At 42.5% G+C, this 27,639-nt stretch overlaps 3 protein-coding genes across 3 annotated transcripts; 2 read left to right on the top strand and 1 right to left on the bottom strand.

Annotated features, from left to right (window-relative positions):
* The first annotated feature begins 1,387 nt into the window (after positions 1-1,387).
* Positions 1,388-4,692, top strand: LOC147142997 (ras-related protein Rab-39B-like). The gene is made up of 2 exons (XM_086039201.1): positions 1,388-1,775; positions 3,012-4,692. Exons 1-2 carry the CDS (start codon positions 1,558-1,560, stop codon positions 3,445-3,447), a joined length of 654 nt encoding a protein of 217 aa, XP_085895327.1. The 5' UTR covers positions 1,388-1,557; the 3' UTR covers positions 3,448-4,692.
* Positions 4,693-6,440: 1,748 nt separating this feature from the next.
* Positions 6,441-9,306, bottom strand: taf12 (TAF12 RNA polymerase II, TATA box binding protein (TBP)-associated factor). Its single transcript, XM_086038084.1, has 6 exons — positions 9,107-9,306; positions 8,013-8,204; positions 7,623-7,700; positions 7,385-7,499; positions 6,835-6,923; positions 6,441-6,738 (listed from the first exon to the last, which is right to left on the bottom strand). The coding sequence occupies exons 2-6, from the start codon at positions 8,091-8,093 to the stop codon at positions 6,703-6,705; spliced, it is 399 nt and encodes a 132-aa protein (XP_085894210.1). The 5' UTR covers positions 8,094-8,204; positions 9,107-9,306; the 3' UTR covers positions 6,441-6,702.
* Positions 9,307-10,240: 934 nt separating this feature from the next.
* Positions 10,241-22,545, top strand: LOC147142995 (uncharacterized). Its single transcript, XM_086038959.1, has 7 exons — positions 10,241-10,397; positions 10,704-10,825; positions 11,821-12,019; positions 13,453-13,598; positions 16,570-16,711; positions 18,883-19,027; positions 21,544-22,545. Exons 1-7 carry the CDS (start codon positions 10,346-10,348, stop codon positions 21,635-21,637), a joined length of 900 nt encoding a protein of 299 aa, XP_085895085.1. The 5' UTR covers positions 10,241-10,345; the 3' UTR covers positions 21,638-22,545.
* Positions 22,546-27,639: the final 5,094 nt, after the last annotated feature.

Genomic DNA, 27,639 nt, shown 5'->3' with positions numbered 1-27,639 from the left:
CTTTTCCTGACTTTTTTTTTTCTTTGTAGCAGAAGCCTGAAGGTTTTGTGCTCACACTAACTGCTATTCAGAAGGCCCCAGTTCCAACTGAAGAAAAACGGAACCAGGTCATAAAGTTGTACTCATCACAGAAGTTGCAAAAATAAAAGAGAGCGGCCATTTTAATCTATTTGGGGAAGGGGGGGGGTACTTTGATGTAATGCACTGCGATCTTTGTATACTGTGCGTTTCTGTATTGGCTTTCCCAGAAGGACTTTGAATTGTCAACTTCCTCTTTTGGGGCTGTTTTGTTTGCCACAAGCAGATGAGCCTGTCAAGATAAGGTCATCAACGGTTACTCACATTCATGCAGTCATACACTAAGTATGTCTTCAGAACCGAGTACAGCCTACTTTTAGCATTAGTCAACTTATTGAGAAACGTGGAACATGAGGGAAAACCTTGTAACAGTGAGTCATGACTCATAAAATCAATAAAGTGTGATTTGTCTGTGTGTGTGTGTGTGTGCATGAGACCATTGCATTTTTTTTCCTGCACTACTCTTTCTCCTACCTTTAGGATAATGAAAGTAAATGTTTTGACCGGGAACATGGGGAGATTTGGGTTTATCAATAAAGGCCCCCTTACCCCTTCTAGATTACAAAGGTTGAAGGTGTTCCGATAAAGCTGCTCTGCTTTCTTTCCACAAGTTTCTAGTAAATTTGCGCATTAATTTTTTTTATAATGTATTATATTTCATAATTGAGTGTCGTGAAGTTTTATGGAAAGTTTGCAGTTGCCTTTACCGGCCAAGATTTTCACGAGAAGTCAAAATATTAGGTACAGCTCTGATTACGATGTACAGCAAACATGAACAGGAAACTTGTTGCACCTGACTTTGTGTCGATCAAAAATGAGAATTATTACTAAATTTAGTACATTTTTAAGTCTGTTTATAGAAGGGTCCCGAGAGCTGCATTTGTACAGCAGCGACGTTACCCCAATATTGACATCACAATGTGTCAGCATCACCATGCAATCATTTTCTTTTAATCCTGCTCACTTGAACGTTTGCACTGTGCGATACCTCTGATGACTGCATCTTATCATCATACACTTTCTTTTTTTTTTTTTTTAGCAGAAACTGTCGTGAATCACTTTTTCCCCCTCAGATTTCTTAAAATGTGCATTGCCTAGCATGGTTTTATTTAAAACGCTCTTTAAAAAAAAACTTTTTATAAGGGAGACTAGCAAAAGAAGTTGATTTCTCAGTACTACCGTTATGTTTTTATAGTGCGATATTTTAAATAAAACACCTTGAACCTTATCTGGAGCGCGCTCGTGCGGGTGTCCCTAATGAAGTGGCCTGCGAGTGAATACAAGCCACCCACGTGTGGGCCACGCCCAGCAATGACATCACGCCACTCCTTCAGTTCAGTCGTCGTGTGTGAACAAGCAAATGTGAGCGACTTGGCCAAACCCTGCATGGAAGTCAAATGCAAGCCACAAGTTGTCGGGACATGTGACGCCTAAATAGGCTTTGACTTCCACAGCCGCAGTCTCGCCCGTCTCGGGAGCATGGACCCGAGTCTGTGGCAATACCAGTTCCGCATCATCATGCTGGGCGACTCGACGGTGGGCAAGTCGTCGCTGCTCAAGCGCTACACGGAGGACGAGTTTCTGGAGGCCATCGATGAGACGGTGGGGGTGGACTTCTACGTGCACTTCCTGGAGGTGGAGCCCGGCGTCCGGGTCAAGTTGCAGTTCTGGGACACCGCCGGCCAGGAGCGCTTCAGGTGAGCCTGAAGGAATTAGTGACTTTGAAGTACGCCGCAGGCCGGGGCTCCTCGGTTTTTGTGACGATCCAGACGGACGTTCGAATACGTCGTGGCAAGAAAGCACGCTCACATCCTGCCGTCCTTACACTTTTGCATTGAGCTGGGTTTTTTTTTGTTTTTTTTTTTACTGTACTTTGGGTCTGAGAAGCAAGTCCCTTCTTAAAATGCTTGAAAATCGTTATTATTATTTTTATTATTTTAATATGGAGATGGGTGAAGTTTCGATTTGCAATGCAAGATGCAGCACCTCCACATTTGCTATCTATTATTTTTTTTATGAAAAGAATCATTTAAAGCAGCATTGGGCAAGAATTCGACCTTGGTCATTTTTTTTCACAACTCTTTTGATGAAACATTGACTTACAAGTAGTTGAATGGGATTTTTGTCATGCGCTGGGGGGTGGGTCTGTATCGTTTTTACTGACACTAAGCAACTTTGAGGATGGCACACACAAAAAATACGAATGTCCTGAATTGCTTTACGGCATACTCACTTTCTCCTTTCGCTATAAGGACGGAAGTCGATTCGAACGTCTACGCGCTATTACTAGTGTCATGGCAGAAGCCCCAAAACAAACAAAAACAAAAAAAGTATTGTTTAAACAAAATGAGACTCATTACTTCATCGCTATTCATCTTTCACACAGCCACTGGGAATAGAAATGTCATTCAGTCCAACTTGCAGGCCACCGAGAGCTCAGGATTACACTACTGCTTTAGTCCACATGATGCCGCCATAATCAACAAAAACTGACATATGACACTGTTGCTTTAAAATAATAATCAATAACAAATTAGTCAAGCAATACAATAAACATTTTAGAGTATGACATGGTTTTAAAATAGGTCCTTTTTTTTTTTTCAATCACCATGTGTTTATGGACTTCGGTTCATTCACAGAAAAAAAAGGCCATTTTCCGATCCCCATTTGTATGTGGAAAGTTTCTCAGCGCTCCTGGACGTGCTACATCCAAAGGTGGTCAAATTCAAGCTTTTACAGACTTTGTGAAAGGGCCTGGTAATGCAGCAGCAGTGCCTTTTTGTTGCATTTCGGTGACTCACAATGCAGGCAGTCTACTGATAAGCTTGTGGAAGTAAGAAATTCCAGCCAAGAGGCAAACATTGTGTTAATCTTCTTATGGGAAGGAGAAAGCCGATTGTTTCGCAACATGTCTGACGCCGGGACTCTTTCAGGTCGGTGACGCGCTCCTACTACCGCAACTCCGTTGGAGGCCTTCTGGTCTTTGACCTGACCAATCGCGCGTCCTTCGAGCACATCCGGGACTGGCACGCCGAGGTGTGCGAGCACGTGCTGCCCCACCGGGTCCTGTTTGTCTTGGCCGGCCACAAGAGCGACTGCGACGGCCACGCCAAGCGGGCGGTGAGCCGCGACGAGGCCGAGAAGCTGGCCGCGGTCTTGGGCGTGCCCTATGTGGAGGCCTCGGCCAAGTCGGGCCACAACGTCAAGGAGACCTTCGAGCTGCTGGCCCGCCGGATCTACAAGGGCCTGGCGAGCGGGGAGGTGGACCTGCACGAGGGCTGGGACGGCGTCAAGTGCGCCGCGCCGCTCGCTCTGCAGGGACACAGGAGCAGCCTGGCCCGCAAGAACAAAAAGAAATGCTGCGACTAGACTGGCTAAAGCCACCTCGTTTGCGCCACAGACCTAGGCTTGGAAAACGCCTTCCCCATACGATGAATGGGATTTTCATGAAAGTCAAAGGTTTATGTTGAGCCACTCCGGCGGGGGGGGGGGGGGGGGGCGTTGTGGTAAACAGTCGAAACAGCCAGTGAAGCCTTCTGAAAGCTGCCACATCAAGAAACCATGTCTTTACCAATCTAGGGAAGTGTTGACAGCAGGGATTGTACCAACCGGTCCTTTAGTATCACTTTATGCTTCAAAAAGGCCCAGTACAGTGCAAGATTATTGCAAATGAATATAAAACGCTTGAAAATGTTTGAAAAGTTTATCGAAACGTCCCTCGCTCATGAGCTACGAGGTTAGCGTGCTTCCGTTTCTCACCTCTACTGCGACTGGATACCAAAGAGAAGGGCTTGGGGAAAAAAAAAAAAAAAAACGACCAAAAATAGAATGTACACAAACTACATGTTTAGAACTGGCTCCTGTAAATAACAGCTGTAGTTATGACAAGGTAGATATGCTTCTTTGGAGCTGCGTGCCTACTGCGATGCTAAGCTAAAATCCATGCTTTTCATGACCTTTTTTTTCTGGGACTATCGCCCCTGCCAACATGGCCGCCACAGAGGCACGCCCGTTAGCCGGCCCGAGTTCGACTGTATATCTGTCACAACCGGGAAATACTGTATGTGTACTATGTGTTGAATGTCCGTTGGAATTAGGATCCCTCCATCTGTGGTCCCTTGACTTGACGTGTACCAATCTCTGTCTGTTGTTTGCGCTATTAAAACAACAGCAGCCAATTCTGGAACACACAGATTTGGGCAACTGCTGTGCAACGGTGTGTTTTGGGTGGACTGGAAACTATTTTCTGTCCGTTAAATCCGAAATCAGTTAAATCGGGGTCCTTTAAATCAAGGTTCCGCTGTACTCACATCCAGGCTATGCTCTAATTCTGTTTTGGGCAGCATCATTGCTAAAAATCTGTTCTACACTGCAGTTAGTATCTGTGACGTTGAATGTGTGTGTGCCTTAAAGGGGCGGGCAGGGCCTGTTAAATGATGCGGAAGTCGGTGAATGAGAATGTAGCATTGGCTGGCTGTTAACTGGCTAAACTGTTAGCCATTCTGCGTGCTAAGTGACCGTCAGTGGAGGCCATCGGCAGGTCGTCGAAGAATGTGCTGGCGTTTACTGTATTTTGTTACTGTTTGTTCAATAAAGCGCTTAAAAGAGCAACAACGGCTGTGTCCATCGCTGACCAACTGAGGGAGGATTTCAATTTGTTCAAATTAACGGTGGCAGGCCAGTGGTGTCCAAACTACGGCCCGGGGGCCATTTGCAGCCCGTCGAACATTTTTCAGCAGCCCGCGAAATGACAAAAAAGAAATAAAATGACTAAAAATAACATTTGACATGGCGCGCAAGGTTAGTTAAAAGGAAAGAAAGGTGAAGGTGGGCAGAGTGAGAAGGGAGGGTGTCAAAAAATAGGGGCCATTACTATTAATACATTTGTTTACACACTGTAGAGCTTTTCTCTATATTCAAAGATACAAATGAACCATTTATGATTTAAATAATTAATCTTCAAAACAGTTTGGTGAATAAAGGTAATTCAATTTTAGAGGCAAAAGTTGTGTCATCCACTTTTTGCTCTGTGGCTGATTTATGAAGACATCACATTCATGATCTGCAAGTAACTGTTTTAAAAATGGTCACCTTACTCTTTTTACACCTTGCCCCTTTTTTTGGTTCTGAATGTGGAGATGGGATTTGACTCCTATCCAATTCAGAGCTGGGTCTTCAGTAATCTGGTGAGATAGAGGGCCGTTGGCCACCCCAAAAACTTGAAAAATCCTCAACTATTTGCCTGATCACCTTTAACAGAAAGTTGATCAAATTTACTAGAAAATACAAACAATATACAATAGCTTTCTTGATTGACTTTAGCGTGTTTCAAAAAGTGACACATTTTAACGTGGCCCTTGCATCCTTCCATTTGTCTGACTATCGGTGTCTGTGATAGATTAAGAGGGACTTTCCTTCTCCGATCTGCCCAGAAAATGGCTAGAATCGTAAATGTTAATCCTCTTCAATATTTAGGCTCACAAATCATTACATCAGGTTTGCATCTGTGCTGCCTCCTCCAGGTTAGGGTTGGTATTACTACAGGCATCAGGTTTGTGCGATTATTGATCAAAATCGATGTCTGAAAGAAGCTTAATGTTTTTTTTTTTTTTACTAAATAAACAACTTGAGTTGTTAAAGCGTAAAAATATTCAATTCGAACACTCAGGCATACCAAACAAACGGAACAATCGTTAAACTAAAACCACAATATGAAACATATAAAAATGTGCAATTGAAGGGCATCTTGCGTCCATTTCTTGTCCTGTGCAGCATCTCCACTTTGCACAGCATCCGACTAGTGAGCAGATTTGTTTCCACGCGGCCAACGTTGACAATTATTCGAAGAACTCCACGGGGCGCTCTTGGATGTCGTCTCCGAGCAATGTCGAGAAGTCATCAAGGCAATTAGTGTCGCGCTCGCTGTGACGAACGAGCCCCTTGTGTGCCTGCAACATTTCTCTTTTCCTCGAGGACACCTTCCCCGAAGAATTGCGGTGTTACCGACCGCGGTGCGTGGAAGATGCTTCTGTGTAAATAAACGGCGGGCCAAGCGATTAAATGGCACTTTATAGCCCGAAAAGTCACTCGGAACATCAATGAAGCCTTGTGATGTACATTAGTCAAGTTCTCCTTCTGCTGGGAGGCTTTCAAGTCTACTCATTTGGATGAACACCAAGTTGGACACCTTCCTAGAATTCATATTCACGTGTAGTGCAATTGATGAAATTCACGTATCATTGTGCTGATTTTTGAACATTGGAGACGTTTTTATTTCTAACATTACGTGCTCATAAAAAGGCATACTGAGTCACTAAGTATTTTTGTTGTTCTCCTTGCAATGAGTCAGACAAACCCAGTAGTTGTCACAATCCAAACAGGTGATCATGTTTATTGACAAACAGCTGAATGTGTTAACAAAACAGGAAGGAAAAAGAAAACCAAACAACAAAACAAAAGAGTACATTAGTACATGATGATGTTGGCAATATACTCCAAAATTAGGAAGACATGCCAATTAACACTAAAATAAGTCCTTTCACCAACTCATGATACCTTTTTGGTACCACCCGCCCGCCCCCTCCAAAAAACAAAAGTGGGATTGACAACAAAAATGGAGTCTTGCTACTTTTTGGTCGTCTTGCGGATCAGGGCCATCCTCTGGAATAAAAAAAAATAAAATAAATTAAATAATGATCTTTGCTCCAATTAGGATGATGGACAGGAAAGACAAAGAGATGTGCGGGTTACCGGTACCTGTTTGTGAGCCTCTGTGGTGCACGCCTTCTTAAAGGGACGGATCTCGTCTGACCCATAACCCGGGATCCACATGTTCCATTGACGCTCTGACAAAAAAAAAAAGAAGACATTTTTTATACATACATTTTTTTTTTAAATACAAATTAACAATTAAACCAAATCCTACTGAAAATAATGATCGTCGCTGTCCTGTGAAAAACATTTATATCCAACTTTGTCATCTTTTAAAATGTTCATGTTAATGAGATGTCTGTAACGTGGAAACCGCATTAATGTAAAACTTTGTTTTAAATTACGCGTGTTTTTCATAGGACAGCGCCATGCATTATTGGACAGTAACATTGGGTAAACTGGCACAAAATACTTAAATATTTGTTGTACTTCCTTATTATAATTGAAGTTTCAAATATAAAAACTCTAAACGATACTGTGATTTATCAGCATCAACACATTACCTAAAACTTTCATAATCACTGTATAATACACATGAGCGTGCAATGCTGTATTTTGCATTGACGTAGTCGAAATGTGTCGAGGAAAAGCTCACCGAGGTGCAACTGGACGTCTTTGACCTCCAGGCTGTTGGACTTGCGATGGCGCGCCAGCTGGCAAGCGGCCGTGACCACGCTCTCGATGAAGTCGTCGGCGATCTGCAGCAGCATCTGCGGAGAAGCGTTTCCGAATTACGCTTGAAAATGGCGCTCGACATATTAGTGGAGGTTGGGGGGAAAAAACTCATTTAAAAAAAAACGTGGCAAAGCGGCCAAGACGAGGCGGAGACGGACCTCCTCGACATCCTCGTCAAGCTGCTCGTTGGGGTCGATTTCTCTCACCAGGTCTTGAAGCTTCTTCTTGCTCAGCACCTGAAATTAATCATTTCAACAATTATGAACACAATGCTTGTGATTTTTTTTTGTCCCCTTCAGTCATATAAAAGCAGCACGAGGGAATACAAGTGTTAGTTGAGGTTTGGCATGGATAATCAATATGCTGATTCAGAATATAACAAGACCTCACAGACTTTTTTTAATTTTTTTTTATTAGAATGGTTACTTTTGTTTCTTTCTTGGTTAAACAAAATGCATCGGAAGAGGAGCTTGTAAAAATAATGGCATATTAAATCACAATTCCAATTTTGTGGAATGCCTTGTGTTCCCCTGCTTGCAGCAACCCACCTGGGATCCTTCGGGGCTACTTCTGCCCGCAGGACCGGGTGCTCCCATAACCTTGACTGCCGTCGCGGTGCTGTTGGCCATGCCGGCGCCCTCGGGACGATTGGCGGGATGCACAATGTTTGAGTGCCGGGTCACTTTCAGAGCGAATACTGTGGATTGGATTATGTACAAAGCGGGACCGTGTCCATATATCTGCAGAGCGGTAGGGGAAAATGTGTTAGCCCCACAATATTAGGGACACTTGCTGGATCATTTTTGTGTAACTGATTATTTTTTACATTTAGCTACTTCCTTATTTCTCGACTGATTCAAGTCATTCAACTATTACAAATATTCAGGACATGACTGTGATTATTTTCTACCTTTCCACATCCCCTCACAGCCCAAAAGAAAATAAATAATTGAGACGTTCCACACCACACACAAAAAATATCCCATCATTCCCACTCCGAATTCTAAATCTTCAGCTCCTTTGAATCAGCTCGGAATTATTTTCAACATTCCCAAATTTGATTAAGTTTGAAACTCCCACTTTTGTTTCCATACTAAAATTCCCCAAATTAAGACATTTTCACATATTGACCTCCAGCTTTCACGTTTCTCGACTGAATCAAACGTCAAAATGCTCAGCTCACTAACAGTAGGACATTATTTTTATTATTTGATTATACTAGCGCCCCCCCCCCCACACACACACACACTTCCTGACCCCTTGAAGCCATTTCAAGTGTCACGTTCTACACTCTAACATAAATTCCAACGCAGTTCAAGCGTCCAAACGCAAAGTCTGCAGAAATGTCATTCTCCAGTTTTTACAATAATCTGACGATGCTTGCATGACTCGTCGCTACGAAAACAGATGTAGCGTCACTTACAGCGCCTCACGAAAGAAAACCCTTATAATCAAGTGTTAAAACAAACAGCAGCGAATTATTTCAAAGGGAGCTCTTGGGGTTAACGTGAAAAAGTGATGGCGTGTTATGCTAAAAACAACTAGCAGCCGTGTAGTTTTATCGTTAGCCGACGAAGCTAACGTTAGCATCTGTGCCTTTTCAACAACCGATTCAAGCAGCTGGCCTGATTAATCCACTTACCCAACTACGCGGACATCATCTGTCCATGTTTTGGTGCCACCAGAACGGTAAGGTTGTGAGATTAATACACACACAAAAAAACACGCCTTGGCGCTGCTTCGAAGTAGCGAGCAAAAAAAAAACAAAACAAAAAAAGACAGCGAGATTGTATTTTTTTCCCCTCACTGTTTCCGGTTACTTGCGTCTACTTCCGGTGTTACTCTAGTTTCCCTCTCGCGCCACTTGTAGGATATGTTACGTCATTACAACTAATGCAGTTTCACAGTTAGTGCATTACCAGTTCTCAATCGTTTTACAATAACACGAAAATATGTGGCTGTATAAGTACTACAATCATGAGTAATATTAAAGCAGTAAAGTATAGTAGGAGGCCAAGATGTTAATCAAAAACAAGAAAGGGTTTAATTCCTACAAAGTATGTCACTATTGTATTTGTAAGTCACTGTAACATTATGAACAGCTTAGAATAGAACTTAGAACTGCATAGAACTTATTCTGGAAAAAATGTGTTTGGGTTGACTTCCACTTTAAAATATAACGCATAGGCCCATGTACTGGACTAAAAAGTTAAATACAACTGAACTATACTTAGGCAGTGATTCTTTCGCATACTATTAAAGTGAGCCCAGGTACCACCAGTGCTGCTACTGACCAAATTGGGGCCCCAAGCAAGATTTTATTTGGAACCCAATTACCCCATCACATCATATTGCAATATTCAACGCCCGTGTCTCATTTTTTGCTAAATCAAACCTTTACGCCAAGTACTAATGCCTTAAAAACGTGCTTGAATACAAAAGCAACACATTTGTCCTCGGTTACTTGGTGATTCAAATCTGATGACGCTTGAATCGCTTTGACCAGCACCGATCACTGCGTGGCGTCAGGAGGTATCCATATCCAACAAACAGCAAATACCCACAAAAAAAAAAGTGCAACCACAAAGCACCAGGTGGAACGTTTACAAGCCACGCGGCATCATTTTACCGCTTGTACAAGCAATTTTTATCTTTATAAGTGGCAAAGTGGGTCATGTAAGCACAGGGCACCTATAAAAATGTGGCAGTATGATTCAAGACTTGAAAAGGGGTTTGACCTGTGTGTTCACATTGGTAAGCCACACCTGCTCTGGCTTTCTATAAACACTAGTTAGCTAGTTTCGTTTTCAAACAATAGCCAGGCCGACTGATCTTGTGATCTGATGTGTGTTCAAACAATTGGCAATTTGGATTTAAAGCAATGGACTCACTATTTCTGTCTTTTTACCTCGGAATGGCCTCCATAGTTGATGGTAAGAATAATTTTACTCTCCAAAATTACAAGTAATTCTTCTATTTTGATATTCCTCTTGTTGAACAAGGACTACGAACTTGAAGTTCCTTTAGGTAGGGTGCAAATGCAGATTTTTCTGTTATGTTATGGCTATACATGATATACAGTATTTTGTAACTAGAAGTCTATTACACATGCAATAGGCCTAGTTACGAATAACCTGTTTTGCTACTTCACCACTGTGGTTCTTCCCTTCAGGTGCAGTTATGCAGGAAATGAAAAAAATGTGGGATTTCAACATTGTTTGGTTTTGGCTTGCATGCAGGTGCCTTGCTGATTCGAGGTCCAAACCAGAGTGTTATGGAAGGTGACAGTATAACGCTGGAGTGCCTGTACTCACACAATGAGCATAACATCAGCCGCGTAAGATTTGAAAGCTTCTCCCAGGTGAGCATTTTTCCACAGCGGTTTCAAGTCATGCTCCTCGGGCGTCCTTGGAAAGCAAAAGTGCTGCCATGAGATGCGAGTTGAGTTAAATTGTTTCATCACCATGCTCAGTTCTCAAATCATCTGAATGAAAATACCCTTCAAATTTTCCGGCCCCTGCCTCCCCCCAAAAACAGTTTTATGTTTTTTTTAAATCGAAAAATAACATAACGTAATTAAATAGAATGTGAAATTCTGGTGTACTGATCTTGGCCACCGGGAGGCAGTACAGTACTGTATAATACGGCAATGCAAACACAAATAACGATGAATTGACTTCTTCTTCTACTACTGTACTGAGTAAGCTGCTGTAACATTATTCGTTTTCGTAGAGGTTAACCGACATACTCTTGTACGTATTGTTATATTGTCCGTTCACGTGTTTTTGAACCGTTTACCGTCTAATATTTGTTGCTTAAAGGGCTTTTAAATCGCGACTATCAATGCTAATATAAGCATGTCAACGGCATTTTCCATTCATGTTAGCGTAAAGCTAGCGGGCCATTTGTAAAACAACATAGTTGCATGTTTTAAATAACACACAAAGTGCAATTATCTTTGTTTTATGTTTGATTTCACGCAAAATTTAAACTGGGAGTGGTATTATACCACTTGAAAAGTCAATTTTTGTTGGAATGTTCACATGAATTGCCAACTTGTGCTTGTTGTGATAATGGCCTTTTCTGCCACCATACATTGCTATCAGACTATCTCAAGTCTGCACTCACAAGTCAAAATAAATAAAAGAATCGCTTGAATAATGGCTCATATCTCGAAAAGGAAATCATAAACCTTCCTTATTTGGGGTGTCTATTTCTAGTGGATTTTCTGTAATTGCTTTACAGCTACGCGCCGTGCTAAGGAACACTGTTCTTTTAATGAGCTCTTTAATACTGTACATGTTTTTTTGTATTTAATTTTTAAAATGTGTGTTCCTCTTTCTATAACTGGCACAGATCCTCCAGGTGTGGCAAGCAGTGTGGCCGGCCTCCTGGTGCTTCTACACCCTGAACGTGGAGCAGGTGGATGACAAGATGGTGTTGCACGTTCCCCACATTGCCCTGTTTCACGATGTTCTCTTCCGTTGCGTGTCGGATGACCACGAGTTGAGCACGCCAAACAACGTCTCCAAGACACTGTCCTTAAAAGTGCATTGTGAGTGCTGCTACTGAATCACTGCTACATTGAACGAGCCCTGATGAACTGTGACGTGAACGCAAAAATTGGCCGCCTTCGAAAACACTCGCCATTGTTTGCCGCTCAGTGGGATAGGGGCTTAACTGAAATTGCATTTTATGTTTATAAAACTAACTATGATTATAGGGAAATGTCTTTTTGCAAATATCATCCACGAGATTTCAGGCTTCATTTCAAATGTATTTATTTCACTCTTGCTGTACGTTTGTGCAGAAGAAGGAAGGTCGAACAGTCATTTGAAAATTGTAGTCGACTCGATTACACAATGCTTTGTGAGCTTTTTCTTAAAAATGTATTTGCATGCGACAAATACACCATATATTTAAAAATAATGAAATTCGTCAGTGCGCTTTGCGTCCCGCAGCATCCGCGGCACAGCCGCTCGGACTATCGGCGTCCTCTATCTTCTCTGTGGCCGTCCAATCGACCGGCGGCACTGCGCGATAGCCTCCTCGGCCTCATGGGGGGAATCAATAAGAAGTTGAGATTAGACGGCGGCGAGAGGACAGTGAGGACGAAGGGCTTCTATTGAGATGGAAGAGAAAAAGAGCCATTATTCACTAGACTTCTTCTCAATAAGTCCATTACTGTGCTATCATTATTGATGACTCACACGAGGCATTCTTACTTGACTTGATCATACTCCAAATAAGGCACTAAAAAAAATTGTTTAACTCTAGGGATCCTCCTCTAGTGGTGAAGTGCAACCTATGTCCACATTTTCGGGTTGAAAAACAACATTATTTTAATATATACCTTTTTATAAATGTGAATTAATTATATTTTGCTGTCTTTGAGATGAAAAAGTCCCCGAAATACAATTGTAAAAAAAACAAAGAAAACAGTGTTTGTTATATTCATCTATTATAAATACAATGGCAACTCAAATACACAGTCAAATTCAAGCTATAGCAAATGGTAGCAATGCTAGAAGAAGAAACTATTTCCAAAAACGAATTAAAAATCTGTTCCGCCAAAATCTTGGAAGAAAATTATTTTCCTTTTTAAAGGGGAAGTCAACCCCAAATTTTGCTTTCCAAGAAAATGTTCTATGCAGCCCCACTAGTCCAAACGCGGCATTCTGATTATACTTACAGTATATTATACTCATGTTCCACAAACCGCAATATGAATCGGAATGCTGTGTTAAGACTAGTGAAGGTATATAGAACATATTATTGTAAAAATAATTTTTGAGTTGACTTTCTTCTAAGGTATGTAAAGAGAGTTTACACGTTGTGTATTTAAAACAACCATAACTTGGCCTTTCAGCCCGCTAGTTTAATGCTAACCCTCATTACATCTATGATGCGGTACGGATTGAACTGTATGTTTTTATAGAGTATGAAATGATGTGCTATTTTCCCCCCTGAAAATATGTTTGATTGTAGATTTGGGAGACGTGCATCTTTCCAGGGAGGGCTTCAGCAGCTTCAAGGGTCTGTCGCAGGAGCTTCGCGTACGGCAAGGAGACGACGTGGTGCTCAAGTGCTCGGCCAGTTGCTCGGAAGAGCCCAACTATTGCTGGTACAAGGAGGTGAGCCGGTTCGAAGCTTGCTGTTTTATTTATTTATTTATTTATTTATTTTCCTACCGGCCAGGCATGTGAATAGACATGGAAGATACGTTCTTTTAAATCTCGAAAATGAAAGGGAAGAAACTGACACTTCTTTCCTTCAGGGCGAAAGGGCAGGTTCTTGAGCACCCCCTGGTGGCTATGTGTGCCATGTCATCATTTTGTCTGCCCTGGTGTCCCCCTGTTAAGCTGCTTCCTGCGGCTTTTGTCGTCGTCACGCTCGGCTGATGTAAAGTGAAGTTCGCCTATTAAAAGAAGGGATCATGCACTAACGAGGTCAACCTCAAAGCAATGATGCGCTTAGATTTGTAATGATGCTTTGTTTTGACTCTTGGGCAAAACCGAACCTTGAATTATTCAAGCGCTGCGCTGGAGCGCCGCCGGAGGGGTGTGAATGTGACACACTGTGACAGTGAATGTGCCAAGCAGGCAAAAGTTGATGAATTGGCAGATGCACGCCAGCGTCAAAGTCAACGTCAGAGGCCAAGGCAGACAATACAAAATGTCAAATCAATAACGGTATTGATTGTGAGCGCTATCGAAGAGGGTCAAAAGTCAAGGCGGTGTCGACATCATTATTCAAGTCCTCTCCAAGCCATGATTGCGGCAGCAATGCCGACTTGCACTTTTGCACATATACCACATGTTCAAGTCCTTCTCATACTATCTTATAAATACAGTCAAAGAATATTAAAAAAAAAAAAAAAAAATTGTGATAATACCACAGGTGACATTTTAAATCAAACAAGGTCTTGAAACAACTAAACAATGCTCAAAATATGAATTGATAATTTTGATTGATTCGTTTTCGATTAATCATTCCACCTATCAAATGTATAAAAATGCTATTTATAAAATTTGATGAAAAATACACAAATAATTACAAATACATTATGGAATCAATTTAATTAAATGTGAAAAATGCAAGTCTTTACAATAAATGTGTAAACAAGTTTTGGAAACCGTATTGAATAAAATATAGGAAATTATTATTTGCAAAGCACATTTGATATGTTATATTAAATAAATAAAACAAGTATATCATAATAAATTCAGTCAAATAGTTTTATTTGAAATGTGAAAGCAAAAATACATACTTTGATTTTTTTCCTTATAAGTGGAAGAATTAAATGAAATATTTTAGCATAAAATTATAAAAATGAATTTGATTTAAAAAAAAAATTCAATAGAAAAAAATTAAACATAAATATTTTTGACTCGGCTAATATTCGGTTTTTATTTTCTGAAATTAAAGCGCAGTGTGTTCAAACTGAATAAAAGTGCCATACAAAAATATTCAAGATATTGTAGAGTCTTTCCATGAAGAACTACCATTTTTCATTATTGAAAAGTCTTCAAATCAAACTGAAAAAAAATGACCATTTTGCTTTTGTTAGACAAATGTTATGACAACAAAATCATCTATTTTAATGAACCAAAAGATGTAAGATGTCTTGAATGCTTACTTGAAGGTATCGCGCACCTGCCAGCATCCTCGCTGGCACGTCAGCGTGACTGACAGCCCTGCGGCAGCGAGCGCCGGTGCCGCCGTCACCCGAGCGACGGGGACGAGTGTTCGGCCGCGTTATCGCAGTGCTGGATTTCAAGCGTCCCGGCCGGCATCCCGTTTTGACAGACAGCGAAACGTGGGCGGTAATGACAGCGGGACACGGACACAATCGGGGCCGCTTGCTTTGCCAGCCTGCAGATTTGCATACAAAATGCTGCTTTGGCCAAACCTGGCCTGTTTATTTGTTTCTTTTTTTTGGACTCGGGTGCAATCCTCTTAATTCTGATGCATTCCAGTTGAAATGGTCTTTCTTGGCAGGCCTGGCAGCTCCCAGGAGCCAAATCATTTGCATGGTTTAATGTCTTTTTTTTGTTGTTGTCGTTGTTGTGTTGCTCCTTAGCGCCACCTCCGCATTTGTTTGCCCGCTGATTTGTTTGGAGAGCCGTCTGCTTATAGTGATGCTATTTCCGTGTCAGGATTCATCCCTTGCTCCCTCGCCATCTCATTACGCTTCGCGTCGCCCGCGTGTGTGTCGTCGTTGTTGTTGCTGCCGCAGCATCGCTCTCTGCAGACGGCGGCGTTATCTGGGTTATTGACTTGTGGCAACGCTTGCAGTTTTTCCACCGTTCATCGTTGGCAACCTGCTGCTAGATTGGCAACCTGATTTTTAAGTGCTTGTTTTGAGTTGTTTTTTTTAAGTATATGGGCCTTCAGTGGAGTAGCAGTTTTTGCCGTGTCTAATAGTTGTTTTTCCCACAGAGCAGCAATATGTCTGCGAGTATTGTCGTATGCTCTGTTTATATGTGTTTCATTTATAACTTAAAAAACAACCTAAATATTTTGCCCTCCATTATTCGCTGCAAAAGCGACCTGATGTGATTTTATTCTCTAAGATGCCACAAGATGGCACCAGAGCGTCTGTTTAGCCCGGGTCATTACAGAGAGTCTTCGCCACATGCGCATGCACAGACTGTTTCATAAGTCTGTGTCGCTTGACGATACCTTGAAGATCTGAAAACACAACAGCAGAAATGAGCAATAAAATAGCAAAAATTTGAACACGAAAATCCAAGGAATGAATGAATGAATTTTTCCACAAATGTTCAATATGTGAGCCCTTGGCTACACGGCATACATTGTTTTATCTTGCTCCCCTTGCCAGTTCCTAAGACATGAGTGACGCAGACTTTATCAGTGCACTCCGGTTGCATTTGTTTTTTTCTAAATTCAAACAATCAGAAGCCTTTTATTTTTAAGGGCAGCCCAATTTGTGGTACATTTACAGTTTACACAATACATTTAAAGCAAGTCCAAACATTTATAAGGAAGAGGGTGTCAATTAATCATCGGGATTTACTGGACACTTACGGCACTATAAGGCTGAGGTTTTTTCTTCAACTTTCTGTTCCCTGTTCCCTTCAGGGCGATGACTGGATCGTGGCCTCGGGCGTGATGACGCTGAAGAAAGTGAGCGCCACCGACAGCGGCGTGTACACGTGCACGGCCGAACACCCCACCGCCTCGCTCAACAAAATGCGCAACATAAGCCTCGTGGTTCTACCCGGTAAGAAAAAGATTTCCCTGTGGGGTGACGAGTGAACAAAAAGAGCCACGTACTTTTGATTCTTTAAATGTGAGTGAGGAAAAAGTCCCCCAAGAGAGAGGACGATACGCCAGCAGGTTACGATCACAAGGGCGGCAATAAAGGAAAAAAACGGTATCAGGGAGGTGTAACGGTACGCGTGAAGTCGCGGTTCAGTATGTACTTTGGTTTGAAGGTTGACGACTCGCTTCCAATTGGCTTAAGGAAGGAAACAACGCGCAAAACATGTCTGCCACGCCTACTTCACATTTACATACACAAAGAGAATTACACTTTGTGCATTGAAAAAAAAAAAAATCAAACAACCCTAAGAATGGCCCACTAGCTTAATGCGAACATGCAATGTAAAAGCCGCTGTAAAAAACGCTAACAGTTAGCATTGATGGTCGTGGTTTTACAACTCTTAAAGCAATGCATATTTGAACACAAACACATGTAGATAATAGAACAATACTCACGGGCATGTATTCTCTATCCTCTGCAAAGAACAACTAACATTATTGCAGCTTACTGAGGGGAGGGACTTGTGACAGCCTCCATCTCCATCTGTATTTTACTGCCCCCCGGTGGCCAAGGCTCGCGCACGGGAAGCAGCAGAACAAAATACCTTGAATTAAAGCAAAAAAAATATAAAAATGATGCTCTTATGTAATTATGGCATTACTATACCTTTTTATAAAGTACAATATTATGACATGACAATTTTCTCATTAAAAAACACATTACAAGTCACGGAACACATTGAACTTGTATCTCAAGGCACTGCTGGAATGGCATTTGTAGTTGTTACTTTGTTTATTTGGAGAATGGTTCCTTTGGTGGAGGGTTTTAAAAGTTATTAAATCTGCTCCTCTGATTTGAATTGTTCCTTTCCTGCGGCCAGCGTTGTGGCCAGCCAATCACATCGTTTCATTTCTTGTTCATTTAGGACCTAAACAAACAAACAAACTTGCCGCATTTTCCATCTGTTTTCTGTTGCAAACTTTGCGGCTGGCGTAAAGGTCCCTTGGCACGCTGCGTTTCCGTTTCCTCCGCCGGGACGAAGCGTAATGAAACGTGAAAGTCGTCCAAGTCACGTGGATTGGAAACGCGGGCGGTCTTGACGGCCGCTGCCCCGCCGGATTGATGCTTCCTCTTTGTCCCAGCAGGCGAAGCGTCTTCTTTTTCGCCGCTAATTTCATTACAACATTTCGGGCTAATCCAATTAGGGCGCCTCATCTGTCTCCATCATCTTTACCGGTGACCTGTGAGAGGACGGCAACGTCGGCATGCGTGCCGGTCCTTTTTAAACGCCGTCCTCTTTCGCACACTAAAAGTGTCATGGAGCCTCTGTGCGTTATTTATTATGGGGGGCGATCGTACGACTGCGGCAATTGACTCTCGGGTCGCCGGCGTGCCAAAGTGTCTCCGCTCGCTTCCCCCCGGAGCGCATCCGCTAATTAAACAGGATGTCTCTTGGGGATGCTGATAATGATTTTTCATCCTTGAAGGGCTCTGGAATGTCACATTTTGCTACTTGGGCTGGAAAAGCGGCAGGTAAAATCGTTGAAAATCAGACATCGGCGAATGTTCCTGCTGGCGCTTGTTCATGTGTATTTTGTACTTCCACCAAAAAGTAACCATGTTCATATATAACATCATAATCTAACCCTAACCCGAGTAAAGTTGTCATTTTAAGGAGCGAATGTTGAAATTCCCAAGCACACCTAAACTCAACGGTTACGTAAACAACTTCCATTTTTCTTGTAGTGCGCAGTATTAATCAGAATGCCTTCTTTCAACTAGTGGGCCTGCATAGAACATATTCTGGAAAAAAAACATGCTTGGGTTGACTTCCTCTTTCAGGCAAAAAAAATCTGACATCGAGTAAGTCCTCCCCAGCAGTAGTTGGCGCTATACTGCGCCAGTTTGACACATCCGTGTCGGAAAGAGTCCATTTTTCATATCGGTGCTCGGTATCGGTGAGTACCTAAAGAGTGAATACTTGTATTGGTATCGGCCAGAAAAATAAAAGTAGTATCCAACATCCCTACCGATCATAGTTGCAGCGATACAATTTAAAAACGAAGGTAAAATGAGCAAATAGGCCGAACGGTTTCTGTGACTTGACGCCTCTCGACTCTGATCCGCAGAAGACAAAGCCAGTTGGTTTGAGACCCAAACGGGCCGTCTGGTGCTGATGACCGTGTTGGTGGCGACCTGCGGCCTCTCGATGCTCTTCGCCGCCTTGAGTGTGTGCATCTACCGCAGGAAGAAGCGAGCCAAGACCAAACCCATGTAAGCCACACCCACTACCTCCCGGGAGTCTTTTTTCTGACAATATTGCAACTTCAGTCCCGTAATGTAACTTTTTTTCCTTGTAAACTTATTACATTCTTCCCATTGCAACTTTTCGTCATTAAATTGAGAAATTACGATACTGTTCTCAAAATTACGAATATTCTCGAAACATTATGACTTTTTCTCGTAAAACTACAACTTTATTATTGTTGACAATTTAGGATTTTATGTTGTCTATTGTCTTTATTTGTATTTTTTCTCATAAAATTTGGACTTTATTATGATTTTTTTTCTCATAAAATCAAGGGTGAATTCTTGTAAAATTATTTTTTTGCTCCTAAATTTAAAATTTATATTCTCGTAGAATGATAGTTTATTAAGGTAATCTTCAATCTTGTCGTGTTTCTTTTCCCCTATATGACTATCATAATAACATATTATTGTCGAAAATGAACACTTTTTGGGGGTAAAATTAGGAATTTATTCTCATTGAATTGAAACTCACATCTTCTCATAACGTTCCTTTTTTTTACAACAAGATTTTTACTTTTTTTGTCATAACGATACATAATTTTTCCTCATAATTCATAGTGTTTTTTTTCTTTTGCAATTCTCATAACATTGCTTTTTTGGGCGGGGGGGAAATGAAGGCTCCATTTTCATGCAATTATGACTTTATTCTCATAAAATGACAACTTTTGTCATGTAACGTAACAAACCTTTCCCTCCACAAGTTATGAGTATTTTTTTATTCTCATAAGACTATCGCGTAATAATACATTATGGTTAGAAATTTCCACTTTTTATGGTAAAATTATGACTTTATTCTTGTTAAAATCAAATGGTGTCTTGTAACCTTACACTTTTTTTTTCTCACAAAATCTCAGCTTTGTTCCCTTTTTTGGGGTTGAAATTGCAACGTTATTCTCGTAAAATTACAAATACATTCTCGTAACATTTTTTTGTCCTGCAAAATGTACACTTTATTCTCTTCACATTACGACTTCTTTCTTCCAAAAATTAAGACTTTTACCCCCAAACTTCATTTGTGCTATCACAACTTTTTATTGATAATTGTATTGTATCCTCAACTTCATTCTTGCTATCACAACTTTAAAAAACATTTTTTTTTAAGATAATAGTCCAACTTCCTCCTCAAAGTCCTTTTGCAAAAGGTTTGGCGCACCGTCTCGTGCCGCTCTAAGGAAAGCAACCTTTGTGCAGGAGTGCATGTTGCTGCTTGTCCTCATCAGCTCCGGTTTGTGTACTTTTGTTCTGTTTATCGCGTGTGCGTGTGTGAGCGTGCGTAATATGAAAATGTATCCCAGCAGGTCCCGCCCGCCCTTGCGCGGCCCTCCGCCGCTGACCTATTAACAGCAGCTTGAAGTCATTGCTACTATTTGAAGTGTAAAAAGCACCCCGGCAGCGAAACATTAATGGAAGTCACGTCAAAGTTGCCCGGTGACAGCAAGTTAATGTGCACCGTGACCCCCGCCGCCGCTTTGCTCGTTGACCTCTTCTCCACATGTGCTGGAAAATTTGCATTTTCATAGCAAATTGCCTGAGTCATGCATATGGATGGCGCAGAAGAAAATGTATCCTTCTTATTGACCCTTTACAGTTACATGAATCCCGAGACAATTATTATCATGAGCACTTCTTTCGACTTTTAAGCCCTCTTCGAGCGTAGGTGCCAAAATTGAGTATATGAATTCCCAAAAAGTGAAAAGGGCTGGCGATCAGTCAAGGGTTATACTCTGGTGTAAAGTCAGCCGTCATTGGCTCCGGCTCATCCGCGACCCGAATCAGGACAAGCGCCACAGAAAATGCATGAACAAAGTAGGAAAAATAGAATGAATATTTGTTTGCTACAACCAACCATCGGTGCTGAAAGTCAAAAGTTCCCACATGAAGAGAAATGTGACAGAAATGTGTTTAGACGTTCACCAGTACATAGGGGTTATTAAGAAAAAAAAAATAGAATCACTGATTTATAGTGCATTTCATACACAACGTAACTCAATATGCTTGACATACTGTCATTAAACGTTGAACATTTGAACAGAGTTGAAGATATTTAAAAGCAAAATAAAGAAATAAAACAGCTTTTCTAAATTGACTAAAAGACAATAGAGTACAAGAACAACATTTTCAAAAATTTTACAGATTTCAAAAATGCTTTGAAAGAACTTCATCGTAGGTTTAAGAAAAGAGCACCGTTTGAACCTGCATTTACACTTTCTTGGTATGATTGGAATCCTCATTCATTCATATTATTCATGATAATAAAACCCACCAGCAAATCGGTGGACCATGTTATACGCAAGTACAGAGAAAAAAAACTGTTCTTTAAGGGCTATTTTTTTTTTTTTTGTATTATACACGGGTGCATGTCATTCACGGGATTTTAAAGCAATGGCACAAGTTTGCGAGGCACAGCCTAGCAAGTTCCCTCAGGCACTTTGAGCCTCCTAATGGCGCCCACCTAATGGCATCTTTTTTGGCTTCCGTAGCGACGACAAGTCCCAGACCAAGCCCATCTACAAGGACAGCACAGAAGCTCTCCGGTACAACTGCGGAGACAAGCAGCCTCTCGTCGTCGTGTGACGCCCGCGGCCAGCGAGATGGAGCGCGTGGCCAGAGAGTGACGGATTGGCGTCAGCTGGCTACTTAAGAGCCGCTCTGATGGTTATCGATGATGAGCGGCCCAGCGAGCCAGGCTCTTTGGATGGCAGAAATCAAAATAAGTAGCTTGCGGGGAAAAAAAAAAAAAAAAAAAAATAGGAAAGGGTGAGTGATTGCAGGGGGACAATAGGGGAGCAATTTTCTCCCGATTTATTCAGGTGATGAGCTATCTGCTTTTAGCATTGTTAGCTGCTTCTCGGGTATATGCTCTTGAAAATCAATTTTTCTCACTTTCGCCACCGTTTCCAAAGCTAAGCTAATGTCGGAGTTTGTTGATTCGTGTGCGATGTCTTCATCGAGTTCCCGTGACAGCATTTAACACTCGCTCAGCAGCTTTGCGCACGACCTTTGCACTTGTGGATTGTTGATTTCACAAAGACCATTTTATAGACCGCCCACAGCCGCAGCCTGCACATATTAGACCGCATTATGATTAATGATCAGCATAATGTACAATCAGTGGGAATCCACACACATGTGAGGAGGCACTTTTGAAGGCATAGACCGTTACTGGGTAATACAAGTAGGACGCCCGGTACAGGGAATTCACGTTTATTTTACTTTCAACAGATCCAAATCCTTCAATATGCTCCAAACACGTTCATATGTATTCACACACCCTTTTCCTTTTTTTTCTTTTTTTTTTTTACACGCATTATAAATCTATCCCAACACAAAAAAAACACATTGCAACCATAACATGTATTTTGAAAAATACTGTACTTTTTGTAGTGTGGGTGTTCGATACATGCATGTGCCTCTAAGAGGTGGGGCCTCGCTCATGTGTTTTACTCTTCTCCGGGGACTCAATAAATAGCTGAAAAAAAGTGCACCGGCTCTCATTTCCTCATTTGAGAGCCTTTATTATTATTATCAAAATTCTTCTGATTTCATTTCTAAACCGTGACAAATAGTCCGGTCCACGGTAACATTGTCATTTATTTATATTTTTACAAAAGTGCAAAATTAGTTAAGCCGCTAATTGAAATTCGTAGTATGTCTCTTGCCTTTTTGCACAGCACCACTTTTTTGTTTGTTTGTCCATGCATCAGCTACCAGGCTAACTTCTTGATTCTAACGAACTGACTGACCGATTGACTGCACGGCCGACCGACTACTGCCGTGGTTATTATACACTACGGCATACTTCAAAAAATGAAGCCCTCTGAGCGTGTCACTCAAAAGTGAGCATTATTCCTGCGCAGGCAGAATTGTTCCTCTGGCTCACGTATTGGATGTTATTAGACGTGTGCGCGAGTGTAGCTAATCGAAAGTCACACAGAAATACTCTCAGTGCAAATAACACTTTGTAGAGAAGTGGGTACCCTTGAAAATACGCCCATTTATTAGGAGCGCCGGCAGCTAAAGTAAATGAGGTTTGTTCCAATTCTGCACTCCTCCCCCCAAATAACCGTCACGGACCACAAGTTCATCTTTTTAATTTCCCGCAAAAACCTTCGTCGTCGTCGCTTATTAACACCAGCGTGCTCGCAGTACGGATCGTTTCATCATGCTTGTCGGCTGAAGTTATGTTGGCTTTTATGCGCTTTTATTATCTTGTGCGTGGCTGACCGTAGGCCGCCGTTAATAAACGGGGCGAAGTGGCAGTTTAACAGTGACACTTCATTAACGGCCCGCGTGTCCGCGCACCGCCGGGATAATGTTATTAAACTGATTATTCAAGCGCCCGCCGTGCTACGCCGAATGTTTTACACACTCTATATGTATCTCCACTCAAACTCTACAGACTTATTGTAGCTTAACGCCTCGGGGGGGCTCGGGGAAAGTCTTCAAGAACTTGTATATCTTAAGCGACCCGTGGAAGTCAGCTATGCCGTCCAAAAGGCTTCAGCTGTGGACCGGCAGAAAAAAAAAGAAGAAGAAGAAAAAAAAAAAAAACGGGATTATTTTCGTAGGGATTTCATGCGGCGCAGCACAACGAGGCTGTGCTTATGCAGCGTGCTGAATCGTGACCCTTTGACCTTACGTGGTGCCCTGTGGATGAACCTGTGGACAAGAGCTTCGGGATAGAATACATTTACGGAGAGGATTACACACAAAAAAAAAGAAAAACAACGTTTTGTTGTTGTTGTTTACTGTAAAAAGGTTCATAACCAAGATACAATCAGTGGATGTTTTTACTTAAAAATAAAATGTGACGGCACAAGGCATTTTTTTTTACTGTCAATTGTTGATGACATTTGATCAATTCATTGAACACGTCATCATTATTATTATCATCTTTGTTGTATTCATTAAAACACCACCTGAGCCGTGGCACAGCTCTGTGGGGGGGGTCACTCACAGACACGAACGATCGGGTGGAGGGCGGTCTCTGAATGTGCACTTCATAGCGGGTGTTCTGTGATCATCCAGGTCAACTTAACGTCATCCACCCGTGGAGGTCTGCTTGCAGCGCCTTATAAATGTACTTGGCGCAGTCCGATCTTCCGCATGGACTTCAGCGAGTCGATTTCTGCTCCGGTAGTGTCAAAGACTGCGTGCGCCTCTCCTGCGCTTCCTTTAAACAAAATGAGTGGAGCCGCTTTCTTGAGTCGGTCGGCCGTGTTCACACCCACAACGGCGCCCATTTCATTTTCACCAAAACTCACCGCCCACTAAAATGTGCATGACGTTACGGCGGCTTACAATAACGTTGAGTCTACTTTTTAGAGTTTCAACCTCTGTCTTCTTTTTAATGAACACTTGGGCGTGCATTTGAATGTTTTTTTGTGATGATGATACTTGGAATGGTCATTTTTTGGCGGGTGTGTGTAAAAGGTTTGAGAAGCACCGCTGCAGGCAAGTCCATTAAATAGTAACTAAGAAGAGCACCAAATGCTTATACTCAACGCGATGGATCTTCAACTCTTTGTCAAATGAAACAATCCATCCGGGTTGACTGGCGAGATGACATCATCGGCGCTTTCTGGGCCCCTGCCTAAGTAGCCCTCTTTCCAAGCCGTTGTGCCGAACGGAGCCCCAACAGGAGACGCGGGGCTCTCGTAACGGCGAGGCGGCGGCTTGCCAAAGCCGCCTCCGTCACGCTCACTTTGTTTTGTGTGCGTACGCCGCATATGCCGTGTCACACGGCGGGGAATGAAGGAGACGAGTTTAGCGCGCACAAGCAGGTGTTCGCCACTCATTACTCTCTGACAATGACCCATCTGCTGCCGGGAGGCTGTTTTTTTTTGTGTGTGTGTGTGGGGGGGGGGGGGGGGGGGGGGTTGTGTCTCCCTGCCAAAAAGGGAACAAAACACTCACCGGAGAGGATGACAAGAATGGCATCGTTTTTTGTTATTGTTGCCGATATGGTGACAATAAAAATTTAACACAGTGGGTGTGGGGGTGGGTGCTTCTTGGGCGTTCCACTTTAGGACCTCAAGGATCAATCGGAACGACAATTGAAGCAAGTTTTGAAGCACTTTTTCCCCTTTGTCTTGGATAGAAAGTTGAATGCCAATTGTGCAATATTTCAAGAAGCACACAAGCCAAGTCGGCCGTGTGGGGAGATTGCTCTAGCACGCCTATTTTCTTCCCAGCCAGGAAGTGTCCGATGCTCAGGGCATCGTGAGCAGGCGCGAGCTGTCCTGCCACAACTCTCGCCTCATCTCACACACCGAAAGGAACAAATGTCGTCTCGCCCACATCGAAGGGGAAAAAGTCTTGATTTGAGTTTTTGGGCGATTGTTTGGAATATTGTTAAACTTTTGTTGCAGGTTTTGTCTTGTTTCCCTGTCTCTTGCTCGTGTCTTGTCTCTCGTTAGGTTTTTGCACTTTCCAGCTGTTTTTGTCAGCCCCCTTCTTTGCGTCTACCAGTCAGCTTCCTCCAGCCGCTCGTGTCTTGTCCAGGTGTGCCTCGTTGTCTCGTCAATTTGTTTTTAATAGCTTTCTTTCAATCTTTGTTGGATCTCACGGCAAGTCACGTTTCTTGTTGTCGCTTGTTTCTCTTGTTGTGACTGTTCTGTTTCCTTTCTTTGTGACTTTGAATCTGGATTAGGGGGACTTTGTTAAGTTCGTGTTTATTTTCCCACGTCTTGGTTGACTTTTTGTGTCTTTGAAAATATACATATTTTTCAAGATTAATCCTGTCCCTTTTCCTCCATATTGAACCTGTAATGGGTTGGTGGCATTTGAATTAATTTCAATGGGAAAACGCATTTAATATCCAGGTGGTGTAAATTGAGCTATGAGCTTGGTGGTGGCTTGACTTTTGGTTTGTCTCATTAGGGCTCAACACGATAGCTAATTAAATTGATAACTCAAGATACCACTTTGCGTTGTTTTGCTGTCTTTTATTTTTTTATGGGGAGAAGCTATTAGGAAAATGAACGAATGAAGCAAAATTCGGATTACGTCGCCTACTCAGTCGTAAATCGAGGATTCCTTCACAGGACAAGTTGAAGGAACTGAGAGCTGACACTATCCACAATGTCGCCTGTGGAGGGCGCCAAAGATACAAGTTTGAAAAATGCTGCGTTGAAAACTGTTGGTAAAAAAAACCAAACAGAAGACATAAAAAATAACATATGTAGGGACCACAAAAGACAAATAGTTTTTTTTATCATAGACCAACACTTTGTGCTTAAGCTCACTATGACGTCACTGTCGACTTCTTCCAAGTCCTGAGCACTTTTAATGCACATTTGCGAAAGCATCTGAAGAAAAATAACCTCTAGCGTCTATAATCTCTTTCATTATCAACAAATTGCTTATTTGCATCGTAACACTAAGATTGGGCGATCAATCACATTTTAGGAAGGGGGTCGGCGATGGGGGGCCGCCGCTGATTCCAATTAGGCCCGGGCCGCTCTACCTCTTCCTCTGCCTGGCGTTGTTCTTAAAAGTCAGCACCAGGAAAAACCGGCCCGAGCCGTCAACCAGTCCCGCTCTCTCCCCCCCCCATGCGCGTTGACACTCCCGCGGAGAGAAAGTGGGCGTGGGCGAGCGTAACCGCAAGAAAAGAGAGGACGCGCGCGCGCGCGCGCCCAACATACCCAACGCACGCACGCACGCACGCACACACCGCGAGTGCGCGCCAGCCCAGCCGGAGCGAGCGCATGTTCCCGCGGCGAGTGGACTGAGTGAGTCCAGCAACGTCCTGCCTGCAAAAGCCACGAGGAATTACTACGACTCACCGCCGGCGAGAAGAGCAAGAGGAGGAGGAGGAAGAAGAACAAGAGAAGAGAGGAATACTCGACCATGGCGCTCGCGTCCGTGTGGAAGTACCGCGTCCCCGTCGTCGCCATCGCCGTGATTTGCCTGGCGCACACCGGTAAGACGCTGCTTGCTTTGCTTTTTGTGTTGCGCGTGCAAGTTTGCGTTTGGCAAGCCGGTGGCGAGTGCACTTGACTTGTTTTGTGTCGCGGCCTGGGCTCCGTGAGAAGGAGAACCCGAAAAAGTGAAAGGTGGCTGTTCAATTCCGATGCACTGACTGTTTGGCGTGCACCTGGAATGAGCTCCCATTGCTCGTCGGTGCACGCAAGGAAGACAACAAGGACGTCACGTTGCGAGATTGGCGTGAGAATGCAGTCAATTAGGCACGCTCACTTTGGGCCGGACTGGCAGTTTTGGCATTTCTGCGATAGGTCTTAGTTATTTTTGCACGGCTGCCTCGCACTTGAGAGGTGCCAGGGTCGAATATTGTGCCTTTGTGGAGTTTGCAAGTTGGAAATATTCTGTTTTGACAAAAATGAAGTCGTGAAATCATAGGATAGAAGCCTCTTTTGATGACAATGACGAAAACAAAATGATGCTATCGTGAATATAAAGGCTTGGGGAGGTATGGAATACTTATGGAATTAGGATTTCTAAAAAGTAAAAGAAAAGAAAAAACATATGTCTAGCAACTAACATCTAGCAACTATTTTCAAAAGTATTGGATCGTTATTGGTATATTTGGAATTGGAGTCATTAAAATAAAT

This window comes from Filicampus tigris, chromosome 8 (genome assembly GCF_054856515.1).
Source record: "Filicampus tigris isolate MCC_2025a chromosome 8, RoL_Ftig_1.0, whole genome shotgun sequence".
Lineage (NCBI taxonomy): Eukaryota > Metazoa > Chordata > Actinopteri > Syngnathiformes > Syngnathidae > Filicampus > Filicampus tigris.
The sequence above is the reverse complement of the archived record's forward strand: the minus strand, read 5'-3'. Positions and strand labels throughout refer to the sequence as shown.